The 15,032-nt window shown below is 35.5% G+C and overlaps 1 protein-coding gene across 1 annotated transcript in view; it reads left to right on the forward strand.

Moving 5' to 3' along the window:
* MDGA2 (MAM domain containing glycosylphosphatidylinositol anchor 2) overlaps window positions 1-15,032 on the forward strand; it is an 862,553-nt gene that overhangs the window by 569,283 nt on the left and 278,238 nt on the right. The window contains exon 6 of the mRNA XM_037016589.2: window positions 4,534-4,803. Coding sequence (XP_036872484.2) covers window positions 4,534-4,803 — 270 coding nt within the window. The remainder of the gene's footprint in view (window positions 1-4,533; window positions 4,804-15,032) is intronic.

Raw genomic sequence — 15,032 nt, forward strand, 5'->3', positions numbered from 1 at the left:
TCTCTGCTCCCCCAGTGCACCACTGTGGAGCTAGGGCTGTTCCCCTGAGGCATGGAAACTTTCCCTTGAGACTCACTGTGCCCTTGTTTATCCAGCCAGTCACACCCAGTGACCTCAGACCAGGAATGGACACACAGGTCCTCTCTGCTCTTGAATAGCCAATCATTTAAGATTTGGTGTGGAATCAAGAGGCCAGTCTTCTCTCTGTCTCAAACCCACCAAAGTATGTTGCTCAGCCCAAGAAAAATTTTTTTGGTTTGCCAAGAGGGAAGGAGCTTAAGGGACCATGGGAAGAATTCTCCTTCTCAGAGTTATTTCCTAAAATTTATTTTCCATATATCAGTTATTGAAGGTCTAGTAAGGATGTAGCATTTTGGAAAACAGCAACAAAAATTGGCCTTTCCTCTCTTTCTTTTCCCCTCTTCCCTTTCTTTGTCTCTCTTTGTTTATCCTACTTTATCACATCTCTCCCTGACCAATAATCCAATTATCTATCTATCTATCTATCTATCTATCTATCTATCTATCTATCATCTATCTATCTATCTAACCTATCTATCTATCACATTCCTACCACAGAGCACATCAAGGATGCTAGAATGTTGGTGCACTGGTCTCAATGAGAAGAGTCATGTCTCTGACAGCTGCTTTGGTGACCCATGCCTTGCAACATTAAGTGCTGGAAAAATTATCATTCTGAAATTTTGATTGGCACTACAGTTATTTACAAGCACCATATTACATGCATGTTTATAATTAGTAGTGTCTGTATCTATGTGTGTGTATGATGTTATAAGCAAACTTAGTTGAGAAATTATTTTTATGTAATTTGAGCCATATTTTGGCAATAACTATAAAACATATTTAAAACAACATCTGGTTTTTTACTTAATTTGAAAGATTTCCTTTGTTTACTCTATGTATTTAACCTTTTTCCACTTTTTAAATTTTGTTTGATGAACATCCCAAATAAAAATTACATGCTATCCATTCAGTGTTTTTCTTATCCCCTTGTCTTTGCAGGCCTCATCTTTGATTTCTTTATTTCTTAAAAAATGAGCTCAAAATAGTCATTTGTCTACCACATGTTGGTGTAAGAATGAATGGATGCCTAGCTCCTATAGAATGTTTCAGAGCAATGAATTTTTCTTATGCCAATAGGAGAACTGATGATCTCCACAGTCTTACATGTTTCTATCTACATAGTGTTGGGGAATTTTGACCAACACATGAAGTAGACATATACTGAACACTCAGCTACATACCTTATCCAGTACAATAAGAATCATCTTTCTTCATTTCCATATACCTACACAAGTGCTGAAGAGGAGGCTTATAATGCATAGACTCAAGATTGTTGGACAGTTTGAGCACACTGTGAAAAAAATAGCATTTACTTGCACAGACATTTTAAAGGCTCTATGAAAACAACGATTATTAAAAACCAATAATTTCAACTTACAAATAATAAGTACTGTAAACTATTTAACACAAAAAAGTTTGATTATGTTTCTTAAAAATGTATATGGGTGTATCTAAATATATTTTATATGATGTGGTGTAGGACCTCCAATAGTCAAAAATGATTTTAAAATATGTCTTCTGTATGCATCAGAGTGAAATAGAATAATTGCATTGTACAGTGACTACATTTTTTGTGCTAGTAACTCACTCATTTGCCTCCTTATGGATTTGCCTTACTAATTATATTTTATGTTGAATAAGTAATATACATAATATAATATTAATATATTAATAATATCTGACATTATGTTATTGTATTTTTATTTATTTTATTTTATTTATATATTTTATTACATTATATTTGTTTTATTTATTATTTGTTTATTATAAATAATGTTTATTAAGCACCCATTATGTGCCAAGCCCTGGACCAGGCAGTGGGGCTGGTAATAAAAATAATGACAAAAGAAAACACTTATCTCAGTGCATAATTTATGCTAGGTACTACTGTAAGCACTTTACACATTAATTCATCTCAATGCTGTAAGATAGTTAATAATTACTTTCCTCCATTTCAGCAGTGAGAAACTGAGTCACTCAGTTTTCAATCAGTCACTCGCTGATTGAAAAACTTGCCCAAGTTGAAGCAGTTATTAAATAATAACACAGTCAAGAGTCGAACCAAGTGTATCTTACCATTCAACCATCATGCCATACTTCAGAGGACGCAATCAGGACACTTTACTTCAGGCTGAAGAGCAACAGTGGCTGCCTGGCTAATATTATGCAATATAATATGAAAAGAAAAATAGGGGGCCTATGAAAGCCTGTAAGAAGAAATAGCCAGTCCAGGATGTTTTGCATAACTCTTTTATATACCTCCAAATTTGAAAAAAATCCTTCCAATAAGAAATTAATTTTTTTATTTTTTTTTTATGGAAGGATAGTTAATAAACACCAGATTCAACAGTAACACCCATTATTAAATCCTCATCCCAGCTAACACAGTCACTATCGGTCAATATAGAAAGATATTACAGAACCATTGACTGTATTCTCCATGCTGCACTTCCATCCCCATGACCAACTTATACTATGATTGAGATTTTTGTGTCTCTTTATCCTCCTCACCCTTCCCACCCACGATCCAATCCCCTCTCCCATGGTAACCACCATTTTTTTTCTTAAAAGTATTTGTAATAATAGAAAAAAATATTTTTATCTTTTTCCTACTTTAATTTTTTTCTCTAGGGCATGATTTAGACTTAAGCTTGATAAATCCCAGTAAGATTGTGAATATAGTTCTGCAGTGCATTGTGGGTAAAACAGTGGTCTTCCTGTGATATAGGGGTTTTCTTTCTTTGAGCTTTGAAGTTCTCTTAAGCTTTTTTTTTTAATATTAACTATCTAGTTAGTTAACAACTATCTAGATAACTATCATAGAACTATCTAAAAACTATCTCAAACACAACTCATCCTTATACAAGTCAATTTCAGGGGCAAATATTTCTTGACTTGATGTCACCATTGTGTGTTTCCATAGACCAAACATATGCTACTAATGGCCCTTAGCCCTTGGGATTTTTAATTTACTAAAATCTAATGTAAAACGAATGAGCTTTGTAAATATACAAATATTGGAATGTCTAGAATTGAGTTTTAACTAAATACCTTTGCAAGATTATACTATCTACCTCAAATTGGGCTATAGGAATTTTTGTTACTTTTTCATGATGATATATCAATAATTTAGAATTTTAAAAATATTTAATTAGTACTATTTTCCATAAGTTTGACAGCATTAAATAATTATTTGAGATACTTTCTACCAAACTGCAGTACCTTTTGCATATTTTCATTGTGTACATTTCCCAACAGGTTTTTAATCATAAATCCTTATAATTTAAAGTCAACACCTCAGAAGGGCTATGAAGATACTTTACTTAAAATGATGTTAGAAGGATCAACATGGAGAAAATTTCCACACATGGAGTTTGTCTTTTATTCTGAGGACAACATTCTCTAACTCTAAACTGAAGCTAATACCTAAAAAATCGTACAATACAATTGAACACTTTGTTTCTAATATGGATTGATTCATTCAATAGAATTTTAATTTGGGCACAAAATAATTCTGAATGTGTGAACACAAACACCATCCCCCTGTTTTTATTAGGTACTCATTATGAAGGCCAGCACTGACTGCTGTATGGGAATATAGTTTTTGTGCAGTTTCTATTTTGAGTGTTTGATGAAAAGTCTGGAACACAGCATTTTTACTGAATGGGTATTTATCTTTGTCTTTTTTAACCTGAAAGATTGCAAATGACTTATTTTCACTGGGAAGATCATTGTAACCCCAACATAGGAGGGGTGGCAGGCACAGTTTGGTGACTCTGTCTGAGCTCTCATTTGTCTAATTGTGTCTAAGTTTTAAAGTAGTGGTTATGAGAACTCATTCCTTAGACCTCTGTGAATGAAAAGGTTAGAGGTTAAGAATGGAAACTTCATTTGAATTTGATAATTGTGTTATTCCTTTTGAGATAAAACACCAGGTCCACTGCATAGTAAAAGACTGGAATGATCTATGCCTTTATCTCTTTTTACTCATTTGTGTTCAGCTTGCAAAAATGTATCATTTCACCTCAGATTACCCCCAAAATTTAAAAATTGACAATCTTCATCATGAAAATACAAGAACTAAACAGCTGCAATGTTTATACCTGGAAGGACAAAAACAAATGGTGATTGTCAGCACCAAAAGAGAAAGGGATTTTTGTTTAAAGACTTTAATCCCTCTTGTCATTCTAATTTTGGAGCAATAATCCAAGAAAACATAAAATATAATTCCCGTCTCCATATGTAACATTTTAATACAGTTCTACAAGTTTATACCATATAATTAAAATATGTAACCATTACATCTGGTTTAAATTTGATTAATGCAGTAAGATTTTAGCAAGAGAACAATATTTCATTTTAATTGTTTGAATAAATATAAAGCATGCTTATGAGTGCTAGTTGTAGTAGATCTAAATAGGTGCATGTTCTTTTGTTTATGTCTTTTAGCATCTCCGTCAATTAAGCTCTTGGTGGATGAGCCTATAGTTGTAAATCCTGGAGAGGCCATAACATTAGTATGTGTTACGACAGGAGGAGAGCCTGCACCCTCTCTTACCTGGGTCAGGTCCTTTGGGACCCTGCCTGAAAAGACTGTTTTGAATGGAGGGACTTTGACCATACCCACCATCACCTCAGAAGATGCTGGTACTTACAGCTGCATTGCCAATAATAATGTGGGAAATCCTGCAAAAAAGTCCACCAACATTATTGTGAGAGGTAAGTTTGCTGAGAGAGTATTACATCATAGATTTCTGGGTTAACCAGGATATCACATAAAAGTAAATAATATTTAACATAAAAATATTTCCTGAAATATGGCTCATATATGAAACATACATAGAAATTACTTATAAATGATAATGATGTTTAATTATAAATGGAAACTAAAATTCTTAAATCTTAATAACTATGCTTTATATTTGCATTGAATAATTTTTATAACATATTCTTAGTGACACCATTGAATAGTTTCTATATTAGTAAAAAAAAATAATGAAATTGCATATGTGGTGAAGAGTTTTAAACCTTGTCATACAGATCGTGTATTAGCTTAGGAATTTAACAATTGTATCAATTTAAGTCAATTTAAGGTTTAATAAACATTTGTTTAATCCCTACATCAAGCAGATTTTGAATTGTGGAATTATATAGAGATCTATAAAACATTACCTTTTAATCAAGGATTCTGCTGTCAAATAGTGAACATAAAATACATAATAGCCATATGATAGTGTTTGGCAAGAATAAGCAAAAGCTATAGACATGTAAAAAATTATAGTACCTTCTGGCTAAGGTTATTGGGGAATATCTAATGACATATTCACCAGGCCTGGGTAATGTTTTAACAGACTGAGATTAGGGAAAGGCATGGAAAAGTCAGAGATAGTAAAAGGCAAAATTTATTTGAGGAACTGATGTAAAGGGGTAGCTAAGTCAACAGCAGTGTTATTCTAGTGGGGCTGCTACAAGCTGGGGTCTTGGTCCCACATGTAGAGGAGACACTATCCCTCTGTTTTAGAGCATATAAAGTTACTGTGCAAGGAGGTTATGGTTCTTCCCATCTCACTTCCCCTGGCATGGTGCTGGGTTGAGGATGGAGGATGGACATCCATGCCATACCTCTAAATTCAAAAAGATACTTAGATGCCCAAGAGGTCTCTTCCTGCAGATGAATAAAAATTTCTCAAGATGAGGGATTACAATGGAAGTAAAATATAATTGAGTATATTAAGATTAATATCTGTGATTTTTGTGAATATATATTGTAGTTTTAATGACCACAGCTATCTGTTATCCAAATTATCAGAAATATTCTACTTGACCAAATATATACTCTATTCAAATATTGCAAGGTGTTATAGTGTTAATCAAGACACTGTAAATAGTGCATTACCTGCTACAAAATTTTAAGCTATGCAATATTTAGTATTGTGAAATGTACCATTTTTTTCTATATCAGTGCAAAATAAAATCTAATGCCAATTAAGCTACCACAGTGTTTCCTTCTAAGATAGAAAGTTATTGAGAGAAGTATTTCAGCTTTGTTTACATTTAGGTTTTCTTTTACAGCAAAAATCACGTACTAGCATACATAAAAAGGAAATTAAAAGAAAAATAAACTGATTAAATTATCTCTGAAACTTCACACACAGAACCAACGCAATGTCAAAATCTGTTTTTATTCCAGTCTTTCATGACTATGGTTTTCTACACAACATTCCTCTTTGTTGTTAAGAACATTTATAATCCACACCAGATCACCACTGTTGTGCCTAGCTGATAGAACCTGTAAAAGTCTATTGAATGTAAGACACATCATGATTTTAGAAAGCTAAAGTGTAAAAATAAATAAGGGTTTTAAAATCCATGAAATGTGGTCTCTATTTCAGTTGTTTAATTTTAGAGACTAATACCGGACCACTACCATATGCTAATGACTCAGCAAATTTGTAAGGAATGCATGGGTGTAACTACAAAGATAAATGACTAATCCCTATCCTCAAAGGAGTTTTTAATTCTGTGAGGAATATAAGAATACCAAGGAATAATATATAGAAATAAATAAAAAGATAGGGTCCATGAATGGAAGTATCTTAACCTTCCTATTTTAGGTTTCTCTGCTGGTGAAATGGGGCACCTTGTAAACCTTGTTTCACTGAGTAACCAGATTCTTTCTCCACCCCAAATCTCAAAGGAAAACCTGTACACCAGTGTTTTTCTTTGTTTATAATCACCAGTGTTTATTGTTTCTGTCTTTGTTTGCTTTTAAGCTCATGTTTTTCCAAGTAGCCATGAAATAATGCTGCTAAATCTTGCTATAATAATTGTGAGGTTAATTACAGCATTGCCATACTTAAATGTCATGGATACAATATAGAATCTCTCATCGATTATTCTATCAAAGACAGAAAAAGGGCACATTAAATCTAGTTTGACCATGGGGTCATCTCCAACTATTTTGAATCCCTGTACGAGCAGCAAAATGTCCAGAATAAAATGCCTATTGCTCAGTCACCTTCTGACAAGGACTAACTCAGTCCACAGCAAATACTTGTTCAGAGAATGATTTTCCTCCTATATTTCCTACTTAGCAATTTTCATCTGTGTTCTTACAAAGGACAGTTTCCAACTTTTATATGAATGACCTAAAATAAATAAATAATGCCCTAAAAATGTATTTCTCCAATTTATAATTTATTTTTATGCCTTCAATTTATCTGAATTGTACATTTGCATAGTCATATTACATTACCAGTGGAACTTCTCAGCAGTGCCATTCACATAATTCATAAAATCAATTTTGTATATAATCTTGCGAATGTAGAAATAGCTTTGGTTAACAGGTCCTAGATTAAACTGGTGATGAAACCTGCTACAATAATGTGAGGCATCTGATTTCTGACACAAAGGCTAAGAAATTCAGTTAAAGAATCATGGGTTTCTTTTTAGTATATCGAATAAATTTTCAGGTCTTCTGTATTGTAGACCTCTGCAATGTCTTAGATAACTGTGTCATGGATATAATAAAAATAGAACTTTAGGTTTATTTCCCCCTCATTCTTATCCAGATCCATAGATCAGGTTTCCTGAACAAGCACAAGAAAATGTAGTTCATAGAATTCCCATTACCATTTGAGAAAATCCATGGACAAAATAGAGCAGGGAGTATGGATAGGTTTAAACCTCTAGGGACACTTCTGGACTTGTCATATGATTTTTTTTTAAAACAGAGAACACTTTAAAGTAAATAAGAATAGCATTCCATGTAGATAAAAAGCTCAAAACTGAAGAGGAATCTCTTATGTTTTAAATTGTGTTAGACAATGCATTTTCTTATAGATCATTTAAGAAATGTAGTGTTTGTGCCTCATTTCTCCCAAGTCAGGAGAGAAGCAGCTGCTTGATACATTTGATAAGAAAATTCTATCACATATTGGGTAGCCTGAGCTCAGTGCTTTCCAAACTCCTGTTAGATAATAGGTCATTCCCACCTAAAGTTCTCTGTTACAATTCACTGTGTTTAGAAATGTTCACATTACTTCTGTCATGAATTGAGTCAGTGTATTGAACAAGCATGGTTCATAATGTGGTTAAGACTCTACTGTATTTTAGTGTACCGTGGTCTCTTTAAATTTATTCAGTGGCTTAATCTTCCCCTGTTTCAGAAGGAAAAGACAGAGAGGTTCCATGACCCTTCTGCTCGTTGTTTGACATACAGAGTTCTACAGTACCTTCAAATCACAAGTATGCATTTAGTTTGGTGTTTTGAATGCATGATCTGAAATATTAATAAAACTCCAAAACCGATTTAATGCAATGTTTTCTCCCTTGCCCAGCTTGGGTCCACTTTGGGCTGGAGACCTTCAGGGTGAAACTCTGGGGTAGGGTAGCAGTGGTACGCTTGGCTTCTTCCTCTTTGTCTGTCTATTCTTCACCCTCCTCTCTACCTACCCCGACTCGGACTCAATAGCTGGGTTCTGTCCTTCCTGTCTTGGGGTGGGTAGGGAGGTCTTCTCTAAATGAAGCTTTCTTTTTTCCCTAAGTGGCACATTAATGGCCTCCTGGGAGATTCTTCTATCTAGAAGAGATGCAAGGAGAGCTCTCTAGTCATCGAATGTCCTGAGAATCCACATATGTGTGATATTTCTGAGCATCTTGTGCTGTAAATTCTTATCCCCTTTCTGCTGAGAGCTGCTTTCTTTCCTCCAGACAACCGACTAAACAGAGCCCAAGACAAGCCCACAAGACCCCTTCTTTGTCATGTGACTCACATCTGTGTGGTGTAAATGCTTACCAGTGAACCTGTGGGAGTGCACAGATTCTAGAGTAGCCCTCTCTGTCCTCCTGCCACACAGGATTTGGTCTCCTCTGATATGTTAGGCACCATTTCAGAGAGAATATTTCAGAGCTCTGTCTGGTCCTGAGAAAAGCCCCTCAGTAGGACTGAGATGAAATTGACAGGTTCTCCTTCTACTACCTCAATCCTGGAAGAAGCTGTATTTCACAATTTTCTCCAAGGACATCCTTTTAATCAAATTTGGTTTCTGACCCTTTTTCTATGCCTAATTTTCTCTAAAGTCCAAGGATCACAGAATGAAGTTTCTTTCACTTCCTCTGAAATTCTGCATGAGAAGGAGATTTGTTTTGCATGCACTATGGAATTCTGTGGATTCTATTCTAAGTCAAAAGTGAGTCAGAAAATTCTGTTCAGTTATTCAGTTTCACAAGAATATAGAAGAATTACAAGAACTTTCAAGATTGTAGTTGACATTCTTAAATGTGATCCATCAGAAAATCCTTTTGGCTCTCCAAACTACACTCTGAATCTGACTATATCTTACCAAGTTCACTGTTACTACCCTGTATAAATGATCAGTGTGTCTCCCCTAGTTGATTAAGATAGTCTTTCCATTAATCTTTTTTCCCTCCTGCCCCTTTTTTAGAAGGAGCTGCTTATCCACTAAATAAAATAAAGTAGATTAGGCCTAGTTAGCAACTTAGACCCATAAATGGAATTATTCAAAACAAAAACACTTTAAATGTTTTACATGAATGAGTTGAGGGTGTTTCCTAGTTGATAATGCTAGTGGTGGTGGTGTGTGTGACTGGTGCTGGAAGGGGAAGCAGGTAGGGGTAGAGAGTCCACTCCACATAGTCTTTCAGGCACGTAGGTTGACTATGTCTCGGCCGTGTTCAACCCGTGGCTACTGAGGTTACTCTCAATGTTGCCTCCGTCCCTTTCAACTGAAAGTGGAAAGGAGCTTGAATGGCACACATGGGAGATTTTTATGGGCCAGATATGCATTTATGGGCCAGATACCACATTATGTCGACTAGACCTAAGCATATAGTCATAGCCAATGACATGAAGGCTGGGAAATATATTCTTACTGTGTGCCCAGGAATAAAAGGGCATGTATTTTTATCAACAGATTCGGAGTGCAATTGAAATCATACCATTCCCCTGATGAGATACATCCCATGATGTCCCTTCTCCCCTAAAATGCAATTCAAATTCCTCATCATCATTTTATGTCCCTCTCCACTTTACCCACTCTACTTTAGACACATTAGCCTTCTTGTTCTTTTACAACTCATGATTTAAACATTTATTGTTCTTTTGGCCTTGAATGTTAATTTTCAAATGCAGTCTACTGGGAAATATCTTCCCTTACAATCCTATCTTAAATAAATTTTCCCTAATTCCCTTCCATGATCTATTGTTTTTTCTTATCACATAACCTGGAGTTATTTTATTCATATTTCCTTACTGTCCTTCTCTCTCATGAGACTATGGAAACAAATAATTTATTTGTTTGTTGTCTTAGTCAATTATATATCCCAAAAGCCTAGAAAATCACTCAGCAGATAGAAAATGCTCAATAAAATTCACATGTTGAATGAATGAATCTTTTTTATATGTTCACTGGCTTATGTTAGACATTTCTTCTGCACATCTGTCTTCCTCTGATACCTATGTGCTAAATGACATAAGCAAAATTAGGACATTCTATATACATGTTAAGTCATATTGAACACTTGTGTAACATAACTAGTTCCTTTGAAAGGCCTCATTAATCTGATCATTTGTTGCTATGTAACAAGCCACCCTAAAACAATAGTTAAAACAGTAGCAATTATTTGTTTTGCTCGCTAATCTGGGTGTTGAAATGCTTAGATAAAAAATTCAGGGTCTCATCCACTTCCACGCAGCAGATGACTTATGTTGGAATTGTCTTCAAGGCTTTTTTCATTTAAGTATCTGGTGTCTGGACTAAAAAGTTTGAAGAGCAGGGCTCCTCAGGTCGGTCTCTTTCTTTCTCTCTCACTGGTCTCTTTACATGGTTCCTCCCCACGGCAGCCTCAACATAGGCAGCTCTCTGCGGGGTCCCAGCATCAGGGCCCGAGGGCTGCTGGATTCTTCTGACCCAGCAGTGTCCTTACTGCATCCCATTCATCCACGCAGTGAGGGAGGCTGGCCCTTTCCCTGGTGGGGATCAGGTGTCTCCACCTTTTGACGGGAGTAGTGTCACAGCCTGCAGACACGTCTTAAAGCCACCAGAATATGCCCTGTGATCCACAGTCCATGTGCTTCACTGCGTGCTCCCTTGCTGACCAAGGGCTCATTATGCCCTGTTTTTTCTCCTTAATTTCATCAGCCTTTGTCTTGAACCCATGGCCTATTGCAAAGCAACAGTGTAAACAGGTTTTTCTTTTAATTTGAAAATTACTCCAGCCTGTTTTTGTTGACTATGATCTCAGATTCTTAATATGGAGAAAAAATGTCAATATTGAAATAGATTTAACCTTTATGGAGGAGGTCAATATGTATTCAGTGAGGCATGAATTTATACTCTCCTGACTGCACAGAAATATACTGTAACCTCCTGAAACATCATAACCTTCTGTTCTGAAACATGTTGATTTATCTAATGCAAGTTTATCCACATGAAATGACTGAGTTCTTTAAAAATCTGAAATTTATTACTAAACATATTTGTTCAGAACTCACTTAATGGAAATATATCAAATATTAAGACTACTAAGATTTCAAAATGCTCTTTAGGCTTACTACAAAAAAAAAAATTCTTAAGATTCTAAAATTCCATGAGAAAAAATTTTGAATCTTTGATTGTGGGAGTTCCATTGACTTAATAGTAGCAATTAATATTGATGAGCACTTACTGTGAACCAGGCTACTAACCACTATATACAGTGACTTTTTAATCATTCCAAAATATTGATGAGGTAAAAAAAATATTATTATTTCCATTTTATTATTTATTTATTTATTTATTTATTTATTTATTTATTTATTTATTTTGGGTTTTGTCATCTTTTTTTTTTTTTTGAGAGGGCATCTCTCATATTTATTGATCAAATGGTTGTTAACAACAATAAAATTCTGTATAGGGGACTCAATGCACAATCATTAATCAACCCCAAGCCTAATTCTCAACAGTCTCCAATCTTCTGAAGCATAACAAACAAGTTCTTACATGGTGAACAAGTTCTTACATAGTAAGTTCTTACATGGTGAACAGTGCAAGGGCAGTCATCACAGAAACTTTCAGTTTTGATCATGCATCATGAACTATAGACAAGTCAGATGTGATTATTCATTTGATTTCTATACTTGATTTATGTAGGAATCCCACATTTCTCCCTTATTATTATTATTATTATTTTTTAAATAAAATGCTGACGTGGTAGGTAGACGCAAGATAAAGGTAGAAAACATAATTTAGTGCTATAAGAGGGCAAATGTAGATGATCAGGTGTGTGCCTATAGACTAAGTATTAATCCAAGCTAGACAAGGGCAGAAAAACATCCATGGATGCAGAAGATTTCTATCAAAACGGGGGGAGGGTGGGGGTGAGGTTCTAAGCTTCACCTCTGTTGTTCCCCAATTTCTCACCTGATGGCCCCCCTGCGACTGTGCCTATCTTAGGTTGTTCCTCCCTTGAGGAATCTTACCCATCTCTGGCTAACCAGTCATCTTCCAGGGCCATACAGGGAAATGTAAAGTTGGTGAGAGAGAAGCAATATTGTTTGAAAAGGTTAGCTTTTTACTTCTTTGCAGATTTATGCCCTGTGGCTTCTATGCCCAGCATTTGTCTTGAGGTACCTTTACCACTTGGAAGAATTATGATACTTGGTAATTTCGATATGAGGCATGAATTCTACTAAAGGATTGTAATTACGAAGGAAGAAGAAAAGCTATAGAAGTATCAGATGGAAGAAAACATGGGAAGATTGATTATTTCTTTGACATATCTTCTTGTAGAGTAACATAAGCATGTATAGGTTTTAAACTACTAATTAAATTTAGTACACACATTAACATAATAGGAATACAGCTATATAACAAAAGCAGACCTACAATTACCAGCCATATCCAGTAAAACTGAGAAAACCAGTTAGGTACCCGAGGCATTTGTGAAAACTTATCAATGATATGATGGATATTGTCTAACTGAATTTGAATAGTTTGAGAAAAATCAGACAAGTTAAAACAACACATTCCTGAGAACTGTTCACATCCCGTATGTTCTTTTAACAGTAATTTATAGTAGCACGATTTTGGAGCACTGCAACTTGCACTTCTCCTAATTCTTGGTTGAGTTCCGACAGTACAAATCCAGTCAAATTTGTTGTTTTACTGTATGCACAGGCCAGCTTAGATATCTCCTTCTGCATTCCAATGGCAAGTCCAGGAACCAGTGGGATGAATGCAGCTACAACTGCAACAGTGCCAGGATCTTTGTTGAAGATTTTTGATGGTCATCTTCTGGAATGACTCTTCCAGAGGATGTTGATGTTGGAAGTTCTTCTTCATATCATATCTTAATTCGTTTTCTGGGTAGCCAAATTAGGCTTTGATCCTCTGCATAAACACAAACAAACCCTTTACCCACACTTTGGTATGACCTTTATACCATTGTGAAGAACCTATTGAGGATCACCACACAGGAACTGCTTTTTTTTTTTTAAGAGGAAGTAATATTATCAGAAAAATGTACTTCCATAGCTGATCATCTGACACCCTTTAAAAGATCAAAATTAAGGATATGTAAAGCATGCATTAATCGTTGATTTGCAGTTAATTTTATCCTGTGAGGGAGTAATCCCCCTTGACTTTCTCTTTTTTTTTTCGTTATCATTAATCTACAATTACATGAAGAATATTATGTTTACTAGGCTCTCCCCTATACCAGGTTCCCCCCCACAAACCCCATTAAAGTCAATGTCCATCAGCATAGCAAAATGTTCTGAAAAAATCACTACTTCTTGTCTTCTCTGTGTTGCACAGCCCTCCCCTTTCTCCCACCCCCCACATTATGCATGCTAATCATAATACCCCCTTTCTTCTTCCTCCCCGCCCTTATCCCTCCCTACCCACCCATCCTCCCCAGTCCCTTTCCCTTTGGTACCTGTTAGTCCATTCTTGGGTTCTGTGATTCTGCTGCTGTTTTGTTCCTTCAGTTTTTCCTTTATTCTTATACTCCACAGATGAGTGAAATCATTTGGTATTTCTCTTTCTCCACTGGACTTATTTCACTGAGCATAATACCCTCTAGTTCCATCCATGTTGTTGCAAATGGTAGGATTTGTTTTCTTCTTATGGCTAAATAATGTTCCATTGTGTATATGTACCACATCTTCTTTATCCATTCATCTACTGATGGACACTTAGGTTGCTCCCAATTCTTGGCTATTGTAAATAGTGCTGTGATAAACATAGGGGTGCATCTGTCTTTTTCAAACTAGAATGCTGCATTCCTAGGGTAAATTCCTAGGAGTTGAATTCCTGGGTCAAATGGTGATTATTTTGAGCATTTTGAGGAACCTCCATACTGCTTTCCACAATGGTTGAACTAATTTACATTCCCACCAGCAGTGTAGGAGGGTTCCCCTTTCTCCACAACCTCACCAACATTTGCTGTTGTTTGTCTTTTAGATGGCAGCCATCCTTACTGGTGTGAGGTGATATCTCATTGTGGTTTTAATTTGCATTTCTCTGATAACTAGCAATGTGGAGCATCTTTTCATGTGTCTGTTGGCCATCTTAATTTGGAGAACTGTCTGTTCAGTTCCTCTGCCCATTTTTTAATTGGATTATTTGTTTTTTGTTTGTTGAGGTGGGTGAGCTCTTTATGTATTTTGGATGTCAAGCCTTTATCGGATCTGTCATTTACAAATATATTCTCCCATACTGTAGGGTACCTTTTTGTTCTATTGATGGTATTTTTTGCTGTACAGAAGCTTTTCAGCATAATATAGTCCCACTTGTTCATTTTTGCTTTTGTTTTCCTTGCCCGGGGAGATATGTTCAAGAAGAGGTCACTCATGTTTATGTCTAAGAGATTTTTGCCTATGTTTTTGTCTAAGAGTTTTATGGTTTCATGACTTACATTCAGGTCTTTGATCCATTTCGAATTTA

This window comes from Manis javanica, chromosome 8, assembly GCF_040802235.1.
Source record: "Manis javanica isolate MJ-LG chromosome 8, MJ_LKY, whole genome shotgun sequence".
NCBI lineage: Eukaryota > Metazoa > Chordata > Mammalia > Pholidota > Manidae > Manis > Manis javanica.